The 20,718-nt window shown below is 37.8% G+C and overlaps 1 protein-coding gene across 1 annotated transcript in view; it reads right to left on the bottom strand.

Annotated features, from left to right (window-relative positions):
• LOC123509802 overlaps window positions 1-18,439 on the bottom strand; it is a 43,746-nt gene extending 25,307 nt beyond the window's left edge. The window contains exons 1-5 of the mRNA XM_045264355.1: window positions 18,224-18,439; window positions 14,778-14,978; window positions 3,658-14,336; window positions 2,888-3,103; window positions 1,825-1,977 (exon numbers count right to left, since the gene is read on the bottom strand). Coding sequence (XP_045120290.1) covers window positions 1,825-1,977; window positions 2,888-3,103; window positions 3,658-14,336; window positions 14,778-14,978; window positions 18,224-18,343 — 11,369 coding nt within the window. The 5' untranslated portion in view covers window positions 18,344-18,439. The remainder of the gene's footprint in view (window positions 1-1,824; window positions 1,978-2,887; window positions 3,104-3,657; window positions 14,337-14,777; window positions 14,979-18,223) is intronic.
• Between the last annotated feature and the right edge of the window lie 2,279 nt (window positions 18,440-20,718).

The following is a 20,718-nucleotide window of genomic DNA, read 5'->3' as shown; positions in this document are numbered from 1 at the left end:
TGCTCCCTCTCCTCCAAACCTAGTATCTTCTTTGACCCACTGAGTTAACACATTTTCCATTGCCAGTGTCAATAGTGTATTTCCCCATGTTGTCTCTGATCCTTCCATTGACCAGTCCTCCCAACACACCTCTTTACAATTAAAATCTCCCATCATTATAGTTCGTTCACAGCCACCCAACATTTCTTCCAGACATGTTCCTGTATCACTTATCATTTCTTCATATTCCTGTACTGACCATGCATTTGTCTTAGGTGGTACGTACACCACTATGTAGTGCCTCTTTTTCCTTCATTAGTTTCTGCTCTGATCTTTAGCACTTCTGCCTTTCCCATACCTTCTTTCACTTGATCCACCTTTATATCTTTTTAACCAGCAACATCACTCCTCCTCCCATCTTACCTACTCTATTTCTTTTCCAAACATTATATTTCCTTCTCCAACCATCATCAGGTCTTCTCCTCTCTCAGTTTTGTTTCAGTAAGACCCACAATATCTGGGTTCTTGTCCCTCAAGTAATCGTTGAGTTCTAAAATCCCGATATCACTCCATTTATGTTGGAATACATTACATTCCGCTCATACGTAAGTTTCTTTAGTCCTTTCTTGCTGTACTTTTCTGGGTTATGAACCACTTCCTCAGTCTCATATCCAAGATTCTCCAGAAAACTCTTTCTTCTCCTCTTCTGTCCTCTCTTCATTTTTTCAAAGCCTCCTTTCTCAACTCATTTAACATTTCTCTTTCCTTTTCACCGAGATCTCTTCTCAACCAAATCTTCCTTGTTGTTTTCTGCTGGGCTAGCCTCCATGACTTCTCCACCAATTCATCTACATCCTTTTGTGACTTAAGTTTGATTCTTATTGGCCTCATACCTTCTCTTGTGAACTTTCCAATTCTATGGAAGTCCTCTATTTCTTGTACTAGGTCTTTTCCTCCTCCTGCACCACATTAATGATATTATTTATTTCTCTCTCCATTTTACTCGGTGTCTTATCCTCCTCCACACCCTATCTTGTGTGTGTGTGTGTGTGTGTGTGTGTGTGTGTGTGTGTGTGTGTGTGTGTGTGTGTGTGTGTGTGTGTGTGTGTGTGTGTGTGTGTGTGTATTTACCTAATTGTATTTACCTAATTGTAACATACGGGAAAAGAGCTATGCTCGTGTTGTCCCGTCTCCATATCTATTAATGTCCAGCTTTTTCTTAAAATCATGAATATTCCTTGCGTTGACCACTTCCACGTCTAAACTATTCCATGCTTCCACCCTTCTATGAGGGAAGCTATATTTTTTCACATCTCTCCTATAAGTGGCCATTTTAGTTTTTCCCATGCCCTCTCGACATTCTTCCATTCCACATACACAGATCTTCCCTATCCATTTTTCCATGCCAATCATCACTCTGTATATTGCTATCAGGTCTCCCTTTCTTCTGTTTTCCAGGGTTGGAAGTTGCATTCTTTTCAGTCTGTCTTCATAAGTCAAATCTCTTAAGTCAGGCACCATTTTCGTTGCAGCCCTCTGTACTTTCTCTAGTTTCCTTATGTGTTTCTTTAAGTTCGGAGCCCACTGTATTGTTCAATATTCAAGCCTCGGTCTTATCATTGTAGTGCCACTCTTATGTGTGTGTGTGTGTGTGTGTGTGTGTGTGTGTGTGTGTGTGTGTGTGTGTGTGTGTGTGTGTGTGTGTGTGTGTGTGTGTGTTTGCCAAGCCTAAAGTGATTAACATATAAAAAGAGGTAAATATCCAACAAAATAATATAATAATGTACATAATACAGTTTTGGTTTATGTATGAGTTATTCCCTAAAAGTTAAAGACTCAGTGTACCTGTGGAAGGCTTCAGGCAGGCCCTCAAAGTATGGCTGGATGGCCTGCAAGATGAGGCTGAAATAACCCTGCACTGTGTCCCCTGCCAGGATGTAGAATTGCCTGGTCTGTTCCAACAAGTTAGTCACCTCCCTACTTATATCTTCAATTAACCTGAAAAAAAAAAAAATCTATGAATCTCAGTCTCAAGAAAAAGTAAATACACAAAAAATATTGAGAAAAAAATGTCATCAATTTCAGAATTTTGAAAAGAAGAAATCTCACTGTATAAAATGCCTATCTAATACTTCTGTCGTTGAGAGATCAAGACAAAAAACTAAAATTAAGAATACCTATCTAATACTTCAGTCATTGAGAGATTAGGACAAAACCAAAAATCAAAAACAAGTAAAAAAAACTCTAACCAATTTTCCCATCTAATCACATCTGACACCTGTTCCAAGAACCTCCTAAGGGAATGACCATGAAGTCTTTTATAAGACAGCACTTGATCACCTTTCAAAAGGACAGCTGGGAAATGCAGTGAAACATCTGAAACCACAGCAAGAGAACAAGAATGCTAGGGTTATATTAAAGACTGGTGTTCAGTGGCTTGTTAGATCAAGACACCTCAGTGTCCCACAAACAAAGCTAGCTGTTCTCACACTGACTGATACATTACACACATCTGAATCTGTCTTGAACAAGTTTTTATCTAAGAAATAAATTGATGCTTTACTTGTAAATCTCCATCACTACCTGAAGAAAATAAAAATGGATGAGGGTGAGTGGGTCCCCAAGCTAACACTACCCTTGGGCAAAATGCATAATAATGCAAATAAGGTATATGGTGTGGTAGAAAGTACTAATAATCACTTCTAAGAAAGACCAATCACTACTGGTTGAAAAACAAACACAAATCAAAACAATGACAAAATTCCAACCAAAGAAAACACATGTAATCTACAGTGTCTATCTACAAAGCTTGCTAATGAGTCTATGATCTGGTCCTGAGATTAATCAAAACTTTTCTTAAATATATCTAAAATATTACAAGGATAAGAATCAAACCTATTTGCATTACCAAGTGATCCATTGATTGAGGTTGGTCCAGAAGGTGGATACACCTTGGCCAAGACTGAGCCCCCACTCCATCAGTTTCTCCATCACTGATGCTTCAACAATGAGCAACTCGCTTAAGAAGGAGTGCCACAATGTCTGTAGCCAAAGTGCTGCCCTCTGAAGATTATGCAGCATTACTTCTTTCAAATCAGACAGGTAATCCAGTACAGCCATATACCTAGCAGATGAGAAATGCTTTGTTGTACAGAATTTTTAAAGATAAGAGGTGGGAATCATTCATATCATGTGGCTAATGCCATTTGCTTGTTATATATATATATATATATATATATATATATATATATATATATATATATATATATATATATATATATATATATATATATATATATATATATATATATATATATATATATATATATATATATATATATATATATATATATATATATATATATATATATATATATATATATATATATATATATATATATATATATATATATATATATATATAGCTTTTGTTGGTAATTCTTAACTGTTCAAAATAACCCAAGTTATTGAATAAGAGAAATTATACATTAACTGGATATATGAGATATTCAGATAATTCAGGTAGGCAATTCTGAAGTACTATAACATTACTATCTTAAAGGAAAGCAATAAAAACATATAGGTGTACAGTTAATACTTCACAGGCAGGTAACTATAAAGTAAGTGAATACTGAATATCAGACATGTAATGTGACAAGAATGTGAAAGATAACTTACATTTCAATACTGTAGTCTTGCAGTGCTGTAAATACTGGTACCAGGACACTTTCCCAGAATGTTATGGCATCTTCAGCAATCCCTTGATAGGTATCTTGCACATCTTTCATGAAATAATCCCAGTTACTTGACTCTCTCTTATATATAACAAGAACAGCCTCCTTATTCACTAGGGCATCCATTACTGTTGGAGCTTCTGTTGCAACCCAATGCTTAAAATTCTGTGCTGTTATCATTACATCCCTCTTCCAAACTTCAAACATTTCCATGGAGGGTGAAAACAATCGAAGCCAATCTTGATAATCTTCATAGTCCAAGGAAGGGTTAAAATCAAGGAAGGCCTGCAAGACATGTGGTGATGTGAGTCTGAGGCCAAGTGCTGCATCTTGGTGCCATTCACCAAATCTGAGATGGTCCACTATTGCCCCAACCTCCACTGGACTGTGCAGGCCAAGCCTCATCCTTGATTCTTCATACACCTCCTCCTCATTACCAACACTCAGGTGCATGACCAGCTCTGGCATGTGTCTCTTGACAACAGATTTCAACCTCCAAATTTCTCCATGCTCCAGAGAGCTTCCCTCCAAGCTGAGGGAGGCCTCCTCTGGCCTGCTATCCAATGCCCCCATCCATGTGTGGCCCCATTTCTCCTCTGGAACCTCCATAGCCACTGTGAGGGCATGGCCACTGCCTTGAGACTCTAGGGATGTTGAGAGGTTGACCTGATGCCAGGTTTGTGAGCCAAGACTGTAGTACCTAAGTTTGCAGAGAGCCTCAGTAAATGGGTCCTGACTGAGTTGGGCATCCATATGTATGGTGAAGTTAGAGACTGGCTGGGAGAGACTGAGGCTCACAGTCTGCTTGCCATCATCCATCACAGGCTCAACCATCATTGATGCCACTATCTTCATCTCAGGAGAGTTTCCGTCCACAAGTTGTGCTGAGCCAAGCAATGAAGAATTGTGGGTGCGGCTAATATTGGCATGTAAGGTTATGTCCTTGATGTCTGGATGGCTCAATACTGCACTCAAATATTTCTTGCCAATTCCAAAGAAGGATTTGTCATCATAATTCATGCTAAATGTTATTGGGGGTATCGCCTCATCCTTTTTGTTCCATGTAAAGTTGGACATTAGGTCCATACTTTTAATGGTTGCTGTTGCCTGTGTGTGGTGGTACAGCGTTGTGTTGTGCAGCAACACTTGAATGTCACTGGTATATTTGTTACTAAGGAAGCCTGGCTCACTAAGCAACAATGCTTTGTAACCCATCTTGTTCTTATTCAAAGCAAGCACAAGGCTGTTATTAAAATGACACAAATCTGCAGATAATGTTCCTGCAACATTGACTAGATACTCACCACTACGACCCAACAGGAAGAGGTGGTGACCACCAGGCAGTGTCTCCTTATGAAGCTGGAGTCCAAACACAGACCAGGCTCCCTTATCAGCAGTCAGAAGGCCAAACTCTATGCGGTAATCATCTCTCAAAGATCCATGTTCGAGGTTTACATGAATGTAACCTGGTAAAAGTTTGGGCGTAACAAATGTAAGGATCTTCTCTGCACCCCATGCAGTATGAAGCTTTATTAAGTCCTCCTTGTTATCTTTCATCATGAAGAATATTCTGTCGTTGGCCTCATAAAACATCTCTCCATGGAATGAGTGACGTTCTGCCACTTCTCTTGGCTCAAGTACAAAAGTGTGTCTAACCATCATTCGTTTATTTTTAGCATGAGTCATGAGAAGAATGGATTTTCCTTTATATTCATTCAGAGAAGTAACTGTCTCTATATGTGTTCCACTGACAAGAAATTCAATAATTGATGACAAACCTATTCCAATCTTACCCACTCTAGCCTCAACTTCAGAGTGAGAATAACGAGAACGTTTCTTCAAAGTAATTGGATGCATTATGTATTTCAGAGATATAATTTCAAATTCTTCATATGGCAAATAAAGACTGATACTGAAGTCACTTTTAAAAATCTCCTGATAATTCAAATTAATATCCACTCCAACTTTCCTCCCTGGATATTCCAGCACAGCTTTAGTCTGGCTGCCACTCTTATGGCGGGGAGTAAACAAGGCAAACTTTCTATAATCCTCAAAGGAAGTTTTCAGAATAAAATCAATACTATATCCAAATGAGACATCAGGCCGAAGGATGCCATCAAATGTAATCACCTCCCCATTGCCAGAATATTCAGCTGCTATCTCTTGCTCTGTTCCAGACCATATGGCATAGATTGAAAACACTTCACAGTTAATAAAAGTGCTTTTAACCTTAACACCAATCCGCTGTTCCTTGAAAATATCTCCAGATATAAAGAAGTCAATTTCATCAAGGCCCAAACTTATAGTTACTTGACCTAATCCATCAGCCACATTACTTTCTGCAAAGAGTTTAAAGTTTGGTCCACTAAAAGTAAAACTTTGCATGTTTTTCAGTTCATGTGAGTTGATGACAGAAAGAGTAAGATCTTGATCAACTTCAAAAATTAGCTGAGGTGCCAGGTACAAACGCCAGTATCTTCCCCAACTTGCATTATAATATCGTGCATAAAAAACCCTATCAAAATGTTCCATTTGGAGATCCACTGCTAGATCAAAATCAGTTCTCTTGTCATCTTCATACATCTTCAATGACGTTGCAAGTAAGTCTTGATTGTTCATCCTCAGTAGAACTTGAGAATCAATGTTGTTCAATTGATCATATTCAAACCTTACTTGTAACTCAATCTCTTTGTTATCTGCTTTAAGTTTACTCTTTAAATTAAAAGAAGGGGATTCTAAAGGAATACTTATCTCTCCTGTAAAGGTTATTTCTTTCACAGGCAGCAGAGCAGACTTGACCATCAATTCTATGGCAGAGTTTGATGTATCTATGTGACAAACAAAAGAATGTTCTTCATCCAGTGTTTCCAAACTTGCTGTCACGTGGATATTTCTCCTCCACTGAACATTTGTTTGGAAGGAATAGTAAATTCCCCAATCAGAAACCATTTCAACTTCTGCATGGAAGGTTTTCAATGACTCATCATACCTGTATTCACCATTAACATGTATATCTTTATCTCCAAATACTATACTCAAATCCATCTTTCCATTGAAAATTTCAGAGAGTGAACTGATGAAAGTCAATTTTAAAACTTCTTGTGGTACAAATGGAGATTTCAATTCTGCAGTGATTTTGAATTCTTTGATGTCAAATTCTTCTGGCCATGCCACAGTAATGGAATGCTGTGAGAACTTTGGGAGAGTTAAGGAAGCAGTGAAAGATGATAGAGTGAGCAACAACTGCCCATGTGCTTCCCATGCTGGGCCCTGAATCACTAATTTCTGAGGCAGGAATAGGTCATTCTGAAGCCCAGAACTGTACTGCATAACAAGCAACTCATTTCCATCTTCTGTCACTGTAATTTGTAATCCAATGGTATGATTTGGTATTTTTATGTTGACTTCATAAGCTGGTAAACTATCATCTTCAAATTCTACTTTCACAAGTATCTCATCTTCACTTAAATCTAAAGTTCCTTGTATCTTGTACATGTGAGACTCTTTACTAAGTTGTTTCACTAAGATGTGAAAGACAACTTCAAAGTGGTTGGTATTTTCATCAAATTCAAAATTCATCTTGATAACTAACAATTCTAAGCCTAGTTCTGGGGCTTCCAACTTGATTTTTACACCATTCTCTTTACCAGAAAGAGAGACTTGTATATCTAGACTGTAGTTTATTATGGCTGCCATGAAGGAGAGTCCTTGATCATATTTCATATCAAGAGATACTAGTTCTTTATCATGAATAACTGAGAACATAGATTTGAATGTGCTGACTTCAGGCTTAATGTCATATTGCAGGGCTAAAACTAATGGATCAGACTTGCCTGGAATTTCAAAAGCAATATCAATTTTTGCTTTCAGCCATTTGTTTTCTGATGTCAATGACCAGCTGAAGTTATTAAGGACTGGAATTTTAGCCATAAACTCTCCACCATCTGTAGAATACATACCCTCAATTACATTCTTAACATCATCTAATTCAAATGTAAGAGACATTTTGTTGTCCCCATACTGTAGTGATGCCTCAAATAATTCTAGATTTTCAAATGGAGTTTGTATTTGTAATGAAATCCTCATGTCATCATCTCTTTGGGAATATTCAAGCTTAGCCAAGCCAACTGTTCCTGAGTTTTCACTATAGCTGGCCAAAAGCTTGACATTTGAATCAAGAAGAACAAAAGTTACCTCTGCTTCATGTTTGTCCAATTGAATGCCACTAGACATGGTCAGTTCTTCACTTTCAGTCTTTAGTGATACTGTGAAAAGGCCTACTGTGAAAGGCTCCCAAGGACTTTGGAAATTTAGTTCTAATTGCCACTTTTCAACATTTATTTGTACACCCAGCTTCTGTTCTTCTGGCCAGATCAGAGCAAACTCAGCTCCAATCTTTTCATCATCTGTCTTTATAGAAATAGTAAGTGATATCATTTCATAATTTGTGATAGGAGTCTCAATTATGCAAGTCACTGAAAATGGAACAAACTGATAGTTCCATACAGCCTTCCATGTGTCATTATTATATTGAGCCAATAATTGTAGCTCACCTGGCTCCAGCTTTAATGATGCAGATAACTTCTCCAGATGTCTGTAAGAAGTCTTTAGTGTACATTCAGCATTAACATTTGCTTGCATTAGCTTGGCAATAGCAGTCATCTCAATCTTCTCAGACCACTCAGCAAAGGCAGTACAATTGAAACCAACAAAGTCTGTAAAGAAGAATTTGCCTTGGAAACCAAGATGGAGGTGAGGAAGACTTTTTAGTGGAGTCTCCGTCTTGATGTCAATCTTGATCACATTGTTGTTGCGTAAACCTGTCACATTCACTTGGAGTTTTTCTTCCCACTCAAGAGTTACCTGGAGGAGATTTTTAACGGACTTCATCCTACCCATGAAGAAATCTGTCAGATCATACTCTGCTTGCATGACTATTGGATTATCAGGTTCATCTGAGGATTCAAAATGGACATCAAAACTGGACTGGAGTCTCCTGAGATTTGCCCTCCCTGACATGATATAAATCTTCTCACCAATTGTGGCCTGAACAGTGATCGTGTTGCCTGAGTACTGAAGCTGAAGGATGAAGTTTGATATCATGGGAGAAGTCAGGCTCAGCTTCAGAAGGTGACTTCGTCGCTGGGAATAACTTGCCTCCATCTCGATTGGATCAATACCAAAGCCACTGAATGTCACACGTAACACATGTTTTCTGCCTGTTGACAAAAGCTGGCTTGTTAAGTTTAAGGACCAATATTCTGTCCAGAAGAACTGTATCTTTGTTTCACTATAAGTGGCACTAACCACCAAAATTTCTCTTGCATCATACATACTGTTAAGTTTCAACTGATACACATCAAAGTACAAGTCAATGGAAAACTTTTCGTACCCAGGGAATTTTCCTACAGCTGATGCAGAGTGTCCATCTCCACTTGGTCCCAGATCCACCTCTAGTGAGCCTCTATTCCCAAGAATTTCAAGAGTTCCTTTGAATTTAAACATAATTTTTCCACCACTGGTGTCAAAAGAAGACTTCATTAAGATACCATTATTGTTCATTCTTGCAGCAAGAGACACATCAAAGTTGTTAATTCCAGGCACTTTGTATGAGAGGTTGACAAGAAATTGTGACAATTCTTTCATAGATGTTGTTATATGACAATCAAAATCAGCAGAAGATTTTGTATTCTCTAAGGACATCTTCATCTTTCCAGAGTGTTCTCCTAAATTAAAGAATCCTTTCAGGATGACTGAATTTGGAACAAGTGACCAGCTTAACTGAGCCCTGCCTGGCTCCAGGAATGGTGAAGTAAAGATCATCTGCACTGAGCCTACCCTCCAGTCAGGAGAAAAGTCAAATTTGTGTTCTAAAGTTGAGTCTTCTACTTTTATGACAACATTTGCAATGTAAGAATCCAAAAAGTTGTATGCAACGCTTATATCAAAGGTTGAAATACCTTGTACTGGAATATTGCCAGTTACTGCCAATGTAGCTGCATTCCTCCTAATATCAGAATTCAGCTGTATCTTAAATGTGTCAAGGCCATGCTGGTAGTAGAGTAATACTTTTGGGTTGAGCAGCTGATACTCAGCATGCAGATGGTGAGGTGAGGTGAAAGGTGATTCAATCAGCAAGTTGAGCCTAACATTCTGCCACTGATAAGATGCACCCTCACTTAAGGTATCGAGGGTGGTACTGATAGAGAACACCTTCCGATGCTTCACATCCAGAGCTGCTTGACCATAATACTGCCAGTTTTTATAACCCACCTCCCAGGAACCATCAATGGCTTCATAACCAGGAAAGTTGGATTTCACTTCAAAGTGTCCCGCTGAGATTAAAATTTGTGCTCCTTTTAAAGTCCACGTTGTCTCTAGATTCAAGTCATCAAATTGTCCTTTTAGTTTAAGAGCATCCTTAATATCATAAGACAGGCTGTAGATTGTAGTCTCACCATCTAATTCTATCAGAAGGCCAGTATCTCCTGTCCTAAGTTGCTCACCAGTAACAAGCCACATCTCTGCCCTCCACTGGGGAAGGATCCACACCATCTTCATCTCACCTCGCTCAGACACTTGCAGAGGTATAGTCATATCGAAGTTAATCTCAGGAAGGTCAAACAGTGACAGGTGAACAATTACTGAGGAAACGATAGTATTTCCTAAATAAATGAGAGAGCCTTCAGCTCCAACCAGGCCATATGGACTGTAAAACATGGCAGAAGCTGATCCATCTTTGTCAAATTTCAATACAAAACACAGAGGGTCTCCCTCTATCTCGGGGATATTCAAAATAGTTTCAATCTGATGACCACTAGGAGGTGCCCTATATTTGATGGCACCCATGTACTCATTTTCAGAACTTGTCCAATTGAAAAGCAAATGATGTAGAAAATCGTTAGGATCACGGTTTGCCTCTACCACATACACTCCATTTTCAGATTTCAAACTTAACTTTCCTTGATATGTTCCATCTTTAGAATCATTGTAGCTCAAGCTGAAGTGTTCGTACCCTTTAAATGGTAAGGTAACATTCAAATTTCCCTTAGAACCTTCATCAGTGACTTTTCTGAAACTATTTATGTGGTACTCAATATCATCTTGTGTTATGGTGGCAGTCAGCTTTTCTCCAGCATTCTCAGTTAAGTGGGTCACTTTGAAATGGTATTTGTGGAAAGTATGAAGACTGGAAGTCATGTCAGCTTTGATAGACAAGAAACCCTCATCTTGCAGTACTTGTATTTCTCCATTTGCATCACCAATGGGTGTCAAAATCTTGAAGCTCAAGTCTTTCAATTCTTCCAAGAAACTGTATGATCCTGATATGTTCAAATGAGTAAGTGGTGTATTTGAAGTAAGACTCAGGTCAATGTTTCCTCCTTCAGTCTCCAAAGAGGCCTTCCCATCTATCTCAGCTTTAAGTTCATAATCAAATATAGAATTGGTAATACTGCTGATGAGTTTCTTAGGTTGATTCTGGAAGTCATAATCAGCTTTGATAATGAAAGATTTTTCTTCAGGGAGCTCAAACTGTAGCTCTGCTTTAGATGGAGACACAAAGGTCTTGAATATAAAGTACGTCCCATTGGAGGGAAGATCATATACACGCAGTCTCAGAAAGCTTTCTTCATCCACTTGAGATGCCAATGACAAACCAATGTTATAATTAGGGTACACCTCTGCTTCAAGCTGAAGGTCAATTCCTTTTGATGTCAAATCACCAGTTGTATTGAAATTAAAAAGAGATCCATACTCAACAGCATTTAGTTTACAAAAAATCCCAATCGGATTTTTTGAAAATTTAGATTGAAAATTGAAGTCAAAGAATAAATCCTTATCACAGTGTAAGTCCAGGCTCATGCTAAGGGACAGGTCGAGCACACCATCGTATTTAGAAGCCCAATTCAAACAAAACTGAGGAGTTTCAATGATAATTTCACATCCAGACATTTCAGATGGACTTCTAACAGTTATATTTAAAGTCTCCAAGAATGAAAGAGGTGTTCTCAACTTCAAATATAATCCTTTGATGTTCAACTTGAAATTTAATTCAACCCAGCGTGGCTTTTCATTTAAGCTAATCTTCACATTGAAGTTCAAACTACTTTGTGTATAGCTAATTTCTACAGCTATTTCAGATTCAAATACTTTAATTATACTATTATCAACTTTTATATCGACTCGGAATCTTCCAGATCCCAAAGTACTAAGCCGGAAGTTACCATGAAACTGATCATCATTGACTTTCAGTGTTGCAGTGACAGCCAAGCCTCGTTTCTTCTGAACTACAATTTTGCCAGTAATTTTGGAGATGGAGGAAATGTCAGATTTCATATTTACAGTGACAAGCTGTTTTGTCCTCTTTAATATCCAATTGATATTTCCTTCAACTATCTGCCACTTGGAATTATCTTCATTCAGTTGGTGAGCATCCACAGTAAATGTCCTGCTTGAAAGTCGTGAGGAAAGTTCATAATTTCTAGAATCTCCAAGCTTGAGAAAACCTTTAAGTGCTCCATAACGGTGATTGTAAATGATAGCCAGTGATCTTGGGGTAAGTGTGTGGTGTGGCTGAAGCGTCATTCTCAGCTCATATACATTATTGTTGTCTGCAGCCAGAGAAACTCTCACATCTTTCAAATTATATATCTCATTGCCATACATCAGATGAAGCCTTGCTCCTGATTCAAAGTGAGACAAATCTTCATTTACTACAAGGGAAGCGTTCACACCACTCTTAATGTCCCAATCTCCTCCAGTGCCTGCAACCTCAACTAAACCTTTCCAGTTAAGTTCATTATCAAAATTTAGATCAAGATTTAACAAGCCTCCATACTCCTTGGCAGCAAGCAGATTTGATTTCATTTCCAGTTTTCCCTGAAGGGAATATTTGTCAATATTGGTAACATCAGCGGTTACAAGTATTTTACCATGAACTTTATTAGTTGGGTCTGTTAAGATTTCCAGTGTGGACACAGCATGGAACTTTGGGTACACAGAGTCAACTATAGTTTGGAAAATTATTATATTTTCCATTTCTTTCTGAAGAGTAAAGTTGAGAGTGAGCAATACTTTATCTCCAAGCTCATATTTTAGCTCTGACTGATAGTTCATCTTAGAGCTTTTCATTTCAGCTTCAAAAACATTGCCATTCAAAATAGAGGAATTTATAGAGAGATGATTTTCATTCCACTGCAGTTTCAATGTTCCATTGAAGTGTGAATCAACAGCTCCCATACTTTTGAAATTAATATCAAATTTAGTAATTCTTGCCGTTGCATTAAAGGAATATGCCTGAAATTCTTTCTCAAACCATGTCTCCTTAACTTTCAGATAACTTCCAAGCTGCACATGCACATCTGGGCCATATGTCACTTCTCCAAATACAAGATTTACAGAATCAAAGTTATATTGCAATTTCAATTCAAAATCGTCAAAGAATGACGACATTGCTATGACTTTTAAATCTGACTTCATCCAAGATTCCCAGCAGTAATACACAATGTCGGTTGACAAGAGAGATTCACCACCATAAAAAGAATTCAACGTAACACTTGACAATGAGTCCATATTTTGTATCATAAAATCAGCACTGAAGACATCAGACCAAGGAGATTCAAACTTGAGGGAGGAATTTACAGATGACCAATTCCCATGAGTGTTTGCTGTGAGGCTAATGCCACCAGTAGATTCACCAACATCTCTCAAAGTAACATGCAAGTGATCCTGCCATCCCTCCTCAGATTCTTTTGGTTCCAGCTTATGCTCCAAGTCAAAGCTGTAGTCATCAAATGTACCATGAACCTCAGATATGTGCATTGAAGATTCCTCAGTGTGGGAGAGAGACAGGTCTAAGCTGTGGTCTAAGAAGTTAAAGAGAGATAAGCTTCCTTTAGCTTTAGTTGGAACTAAGTACTCATTCCACTCTACATTTGTGTTGTACGTCACTGTGAAAGTGTTGATTGATCCCTCAAGCTCCTGTTTCCAGTTACTTTCAAACTGGTTATGTACTGCTTGCATCGTAATTTGGAGGTCATCATGAGTGAGGAAGAAATTAGCCTTGATGTTTTCAGCTGAAGAATATTCACTGCTGAACTCAGCACTCCATGAGTCTATGTAATCTTCCTCTGACTCAAAGACTACATTGATATTAATGCCATCCAAAGTGTGATCATAAGTCATATTGACAGACATTGGTTCTATCCATGTGGCCTCAACCTTCCAAAGGCCACTGAGAAGGTGTCTCTTCCATGACAGTTCTTTTTTCCCATGGTACAAAATAGATATATTCCTCTCCAGGCCAATCTCAAGCTCAAGTTGCACCTGGTTTTCTGTCACATTGTACATACCCTGGAAGTTGAAGGGACTGGACATCACAGGAGCCTGGATATTTATTCTGGTATCCAAAAAGTGTTGGTAACTGGAGTGATCAAGAGAAGTGTTCAAGACCAACTCCCAAGGCTTGCTGGCCTGAGTAAGAGTTACATTGACTATGCTCAAGTACTGGTGTTCACTTTGGGTATGCTCAAGATGGAGGAGAGATGAACATTCCTCCCCACCTTGGTATTCCAGCTTGACCAACATGTTGGATGGATAACCTAGATGGACATCTCCTAGAATCTGAAAAATCAATTCATATTCATAAAGAAATTGTCTATTTTGTTAAAAGTCAAATTTGATATGAACACTTAGCACTAGTACATGACATTATTAGGCACACATTCAAGACATGATGTTTGTTTTAGCCTGATTAGCTGGGATAAACTACTACCAAAAATTGCAAATCCAATGTCACAGTCCTTATCATAAATCACTGTCAGCCTCTAAGTGCATTCTGCTGCTCAATATAGAAGTATGTGTAGTTTAAAACTTGGAAGACCAACATCTATTTTAATTTCAGCATCATGTTCCAAGTAGCAAAGCAATGTAACTGTAATGTTCCAAGTATAAAAGTAGTCATTGTAAGAGTGATATAGATACATCTAATCAAAGAATAAATCAGACATATATTCTAGTAACAAGCTTCTAAATAAATAGGAAAGAAAAGTATCATATTATTACCTTAAATTTGTCAAACTCCATCTGTGCTGAATAACGGTTATGAGCACTCCCAGATTTATAGAAAACGATTCCAAGTTTTTGGAAGTCAGGATGTGGTGTAATGAGAGTAAAGTTGACACCAGCTTTCTCTTCAGCAAGCAGACCACCATGACTCACCCGCAACTGGCATTCAACTGTATTTTCCTCATGGCTTGCAGATACCTAAAAATATCAGTCAACTAGAAAGACATATAATTTTTGTCATAAGGTCTTCTATTTCTTCCTTCTTTTACTCCACTTCTTTTTCATTTCACTCCTCTTCCTTTTTCATCTTTTAGATTGCAATGAAATTTCTTACTACATAAAAGATTAAAGGAAATGTGTTTCCTGCAAAATAAAATACAGTGTAGACTCAATACTCTAACTTAATTCGTTTCAAATGGCAGTTCGAGTATTAAGGAGGCGTCCGATTTAGAGACCGAAAAAATATGAAAAATAATGTTTTTTGTTGAAAAAAAAATATGTAGTAGGTATACACGTTAGCTATTATTTCACAAAGTTTTATGGTGAAATGGGCACTGGTTTCCATTTAAATGCCATTTAAAGGTCCCATACTCAACCACATGCATTTGTTTACATTCAGCAGAATCAGTTTTTTTTTCTCAAAAACTACAAAATAAAGGCAAAAATCTTGAACTTTTTTTCGTAGACATGATACGGCAACACTGAAAGTCTATGGGTGGCATCAATCAAGGTACCAGCGAGACTCAGTAGGGGGAAAGCTATTAGAGAGAGAGGTTGTTGCTGCGTCTTTCGCTATCTGCCCTTCACTCTGCTAAACAGCACGTAATTTATTTACTGCATCCTGCTTTTCACCTACTGCTAACCATGGGACGGGTGTCTAAGAGGAATAAGCAGAGGAAGGATGCCTGGAATATGAGTATGGAAGTGCAAAGAATAAAAAGAGTGTGTTGAACCTGACACTTCAAATGCTCCAGTACACATCCTCGCGTCACCCACCACCACCACCACCACCACACACCACAGCCCACCACATCTCACTCAGATCAAAGACAAGGAAATGAAGAAGAAAAGGCCTCATTACTCACAATTAGAGAAGTTCTTCAACAAAATATTGAGAAAGGAAGTAAAAATGTGGAAAGTGACAACGAGCTTGTCATGCTGACAAAAAGGAGGCTGAAAATCTTCTTTCTTCTCATTATTCATGCCCAGATCCTGCATTTGACTACAGTTTTGAGCCTGATATATATGAGAACACCATAACTATGCACTGCACAACATGCAACTTCAAGAACACATCACAACCAGAAAAAGTGAGAGCTGGAGGTCAGAAGAAAAGCCTCTTCAGGACCAATATATCATTGACAGGAGGGGACTAGGAGCCTCATATACATCTAATTGTATTATGAAATTGTAGACAATAAAAAAAAAACTTAGAGTAAACCTGAACAAACTTCCTAGTGTGTTATAACGGGATCGAGATCGATCAATAAACTTTATCGGCCCGTATCTCAAAACATAAGTTATTCCCCCTTCTAAAATCTATTTAGCTTGATTTCAATGAAACAAAAACTAAAAAGGAGAATAATACTTCTTTCAATTCACGTCACTATTTTTTTTATATTTATGACCTGTAATTTTGTATTAACAATTTTTTGGTCAAAAGTTAAAAAAAACTATTTTGAAAAAAAAATCATAAAACAAAAACAAAAGATGAAATGAAAAATCTAATGTCGTGGAAACCTTTCACATTATAATGTGTGTTTACCACAGGAAAATGAAGGTTATGGAGCAAATAATAACGCCAGAATAACACTTGTAAGTTTTAGTTGAAATTGTAATTGCACGGTGGGGTTGGGGACTAGAATGGGGATGTCTAATATTGATGTACATGTTCCCAATACTTCACAACATAAAAATCAGAGTGTTTCATGCATATTTACTAGAGATAAGAAGCACCGATCTAATACTGATCTAAATCGGACGCTCCCCTTAAAAAGTTGGACTATTAATACCTATAAATCAGGTAATTCATTCCAGCCATTGCCAAACCCAAGTTTATAAAAAAGTAGCAGTTTAATTTTAAAGTCGTCGCTAGCACTGATGCACCGAAGCAGGGTTTGCCTGTCTTTGATGGGCTTGTGTCCTGGCAAACACTTTTCTTCCTTTGTTATATAGGTCCTGTTTGGTAGTTTTTTTTTTTAAACAGGCCAGTTTCATCACAATTAAAGATCTGTTGTGGGTTTAAGCACTCCTTATCCACAAATTTCTTAAATTCAGGCACAAATTTCTCAGCAGCAACTCTGTCAGCACTTGCGGCCTCGTCGTGCCTCACAACAGAATGAATTCCAGTTCTTTTCTGGAAATTCCCAAACCACCCCTTACTTGCTTTAAAATCATCATTGGAGTCAGATGTAGTATCAGAAATAAGATCACAATGCAGCAGCCTAGCCTTCGCACAAATTAGGCCCTCTGACAAAGAATCACTAGCCATCTGCTTTTCATTTATCCACACAATCAGAAATTTCTTCATTTCTTCCATTGCTGCAGATCACTTAAATTGCCTGTTCACACCAATTGCCACATCAGCTCTTTTAATGAGCTTACTTCTTCAATATTGTGGCTACTGTAGATTTAACCATACAGTACTCAGCTGGAAGATCAGTTATTCTTCCTCCTTTCTCGTATTTATCAATAATCTCCTTTTTCCTTTCAATAGTTGTCACTACATTCTCTCTTGTAGGCTTATTCTCACCACTAACAAGCCTCTTCGGTGCCATTGTAAGCTTCTAAATGGAAAAAAATTCCAGAGAAAGCACAGGACAATGTTATTCTTACGACCACAGAGGATCAACTGGCTGCAGTGGCCAGCTGGTGGGACATGTGGGGCAGCAAGAAGATAGAGATCCTTTGTTTACAGCCATGTGGATGGACGTTCGACTAATAGGTATTTTTTCGAGTATTAAATCGAATTTTTGTGTTCGACTATTGAAAAATTTGATTATTTAGACGTTAGAGTATTGAGTCTCCACTGTATTCATAAAGTGAACTTCAAATTTATGTACATCGATTGTCTATTCCTTAGATCTCACTCACTGCACAACATCTGCAACTATTCCTGTACCTGAATCCTCAAATTTTCTCATTTTCCCATTTTTAAGTGCTCCTGCAATCTGACTACTTTTTACAAAGGATGTTACTGTCTTGTAGCCTTCACATATATTATACTCATATTATATAGTGTTCTCTTAGTCAAGCGACCTTTTAGCCATTCTTTCTAAAACTATTATATCACCTTAATCCCTTAAATTTCATTCCATCTTTTAAATGTTATACCAGATAAGCTCTGCACACTTATTACTTTCATCATCCACTTTTTACATTTCTCAACTTATTTCAGCCAACTTCACAGAACACCAAGAATAAAACATCTGCCATATGCTTACCAATATGACATCCTCATTTTCTATCTTGACATAGCTAAGGCTTATGTTTGAGGAGATGGATTCACCAGAAGGCAACAGAATCTGTGCATGAATATCTCCCGAGGTAGTGCCATTTTCCATCACACGATGCTGTCCCCCCAGGTTCAATTCACTCTCCAGAAGCTGAAGACTGAAGTTGAACTGATTCTCACTGGAGAAGAAATGTAAAACTATTCAACAGTCATATAAAAAATGTTTACATAATTTTGCTATTCATACTGCACACACACACACAAACACACACACGCCACACAGCTGTCAAGTAGGACGCACGCATCTAAGCAGCTTGCAGAGATTACAAAAGGAGTTGGACGTATGTACAGGGGTGAGGGGACCATAGGTTCTCTTATCTCCAAATTAAATAAGTGTTAGATCACATATAAGAAATGAATAATGAGAGAGAGATGGAACCAGGTAGCACTGCCAGGCCATGGCAGAATCAAAACATACGCCTAGTGAAAATCAACGCTTTGTAGAAACCCCTATTGGTTTGAGGAAACTGTCTGATGATACTATGGAAAAGGATTTCTTGGGTTTCCGGGATGAACGAGGTAACATGAGAAGGCTTGTTAATGTAGGAAGAGAATTAAGATACATGAAGGAGGTGATGTCCAGTCTCATGGATAAACAAGACCGACTGCTAACAGAAAACACAGCCCTGAAATTAAGAGTAACTGAATGTGAGAAAGTAAGTGCAATAAACCAGGAATTGAAAGAGGAGATTCTGGAAATAAGGAAGCAAAATGACGTTCTAAAAACCACATGCCAAAATTATGAAAGCTCTTTAAAGAACTTGCAGGCTAAAGTGCAGGACAGGATTACAGACAGGGCAGAAGGTGGTCTATGTGATAACAAGTTGAAAGAACTAAAAAATGTATGGAAACAGGAGAAAGAAGAGGAAAAAGTCAAATTTTCAGAAGTGGTAAGGAGACAAATTCAGGAGAACACAAAAGTCGCTGTAATAGAGGTTATCAAGGAAAAAGAAGATTTAGTGCGGGATGCAGTGGACAAGAAAAAAAGCTTCATGATTTATGGGATGAGAGAAAAGAAAAATCCAAATAAATTGACTATGGTTAATACAATGGACCAGTGGGTGGAGGAGTCAACAAGGTACAGAGGGGAAGAAGAACCATTGTTGCTTGACCTAGTTTTCACAAAGAAACCTGAGCCCCCTCCAATCATACAATGGGGAAAACTGATCACGTGACATTAGAAATGCAAATGCAGGAGGAAAATGAGATAAGTTACAGAGAGGACTATAAAGGAGAGAGATTAAATTATGCAAGAGCAGATTTTGAAAAATTAATGAGATATTTTGCTGATATTGAGTGGAGTAATATTATGTGCAGGAAGACTGTACAAGAGAAATATGACATATTCTTACAGAAATACAATGAAGGAGTAAAAAAGTTTGTTCTTGTTTATAGAGTTCCAAAAAAAATCCATGCTTGATGCAATGCAAGATGCATACAAGCAAAAAAGGCAAAAGATAAAGCATGGAAGAAACTCTTAAAGCAGGGAAATGATTATAATAGTCGGCAGTACAAAGATACTAGAAATGAATATATTAGAGTACGGAGAGAGGAAGAAAGAAAGTTTGAGAAAGATGTAGTGGATAAAAGCAAGGATGAACCCAAACTTTTCTACAAGTTCATAAATGGCGAAACAAAGAATAAGAAAACAATTGAGAAAATAATTAAAGAAGGGAAGACATACCAAACAGAGAAGGAAATGTGTGAAATAATGAATGAGTTTCAAAACGGTATTCACTGAAGAAGGTGATTTGACAGAACCTAATAGAACATTGGATTGCCAAGGATTACAGGAGATTGCAGTGCACAAAGAGGATATTGGAAGATTACTGGATAAGTTGGGAGATTGCAGTGCACAAAGAGGATATTGGAAGATTACTGGATAAGTTGGAAGTCAGAAAAGCAATGGGGCCAGATGGTGTATCAGGCTGGGTGTTAAAAGAATGTAAAGAGCAATTACTGGATCCAATTTGGGAAATATTTAAAAAGTTCAATAAATGAAGGGAAAGTTCCAGTGGAGTGGAAGAGAGCCAATGTAATACCAATATTTAAAGCAGGAAAGGCAACTGAACCAATAAACTACAGACCAGTGTCACTTACAAGTGTCATAAGGAAGTTATGTGAAGTAATTATCAAAGAAAAATGGGTTAAATTTCTAGATGAGGACCACGTCATATCGAACAGGCAATTTGGGTTCAGGACAGGGTAGTCATGTGTATCAAACTTGTTAAGCTTCTACTCCAGAGTTATTGCAGGACTTGAAAACAGAGATGGATGGGTACACACAGTATACCTGGACATTAAAAAGGCTTTTGATAAAGTCCCTAATGAAAGACTTCTTTGGAAACTAGAGAACATAGGAGGACTGCGTGGAACCTTGCTCAAATGGACAAGAGATTATCTGAAGGATAGGGAAACGAGAAC

The sequence above is a fragment of the Portunus trituberculatus genome, chromosome 27 (genome assembly GCF_017591435.1).
Source record: "Portunus trituberculatus isolate SZX2019 chromosome 27, ASM1759143v1, whole genome shotgun sequence".
Lineage (NCBI taxonomy): Eukaryota > Metazoa > Arthropoda > Malacostraca > Decapoda > Portunidae > Portunus > Portunus trituberculatus.
This window is presented reverse-complemented; position numbering and strand designations above follow the sequence as displayed.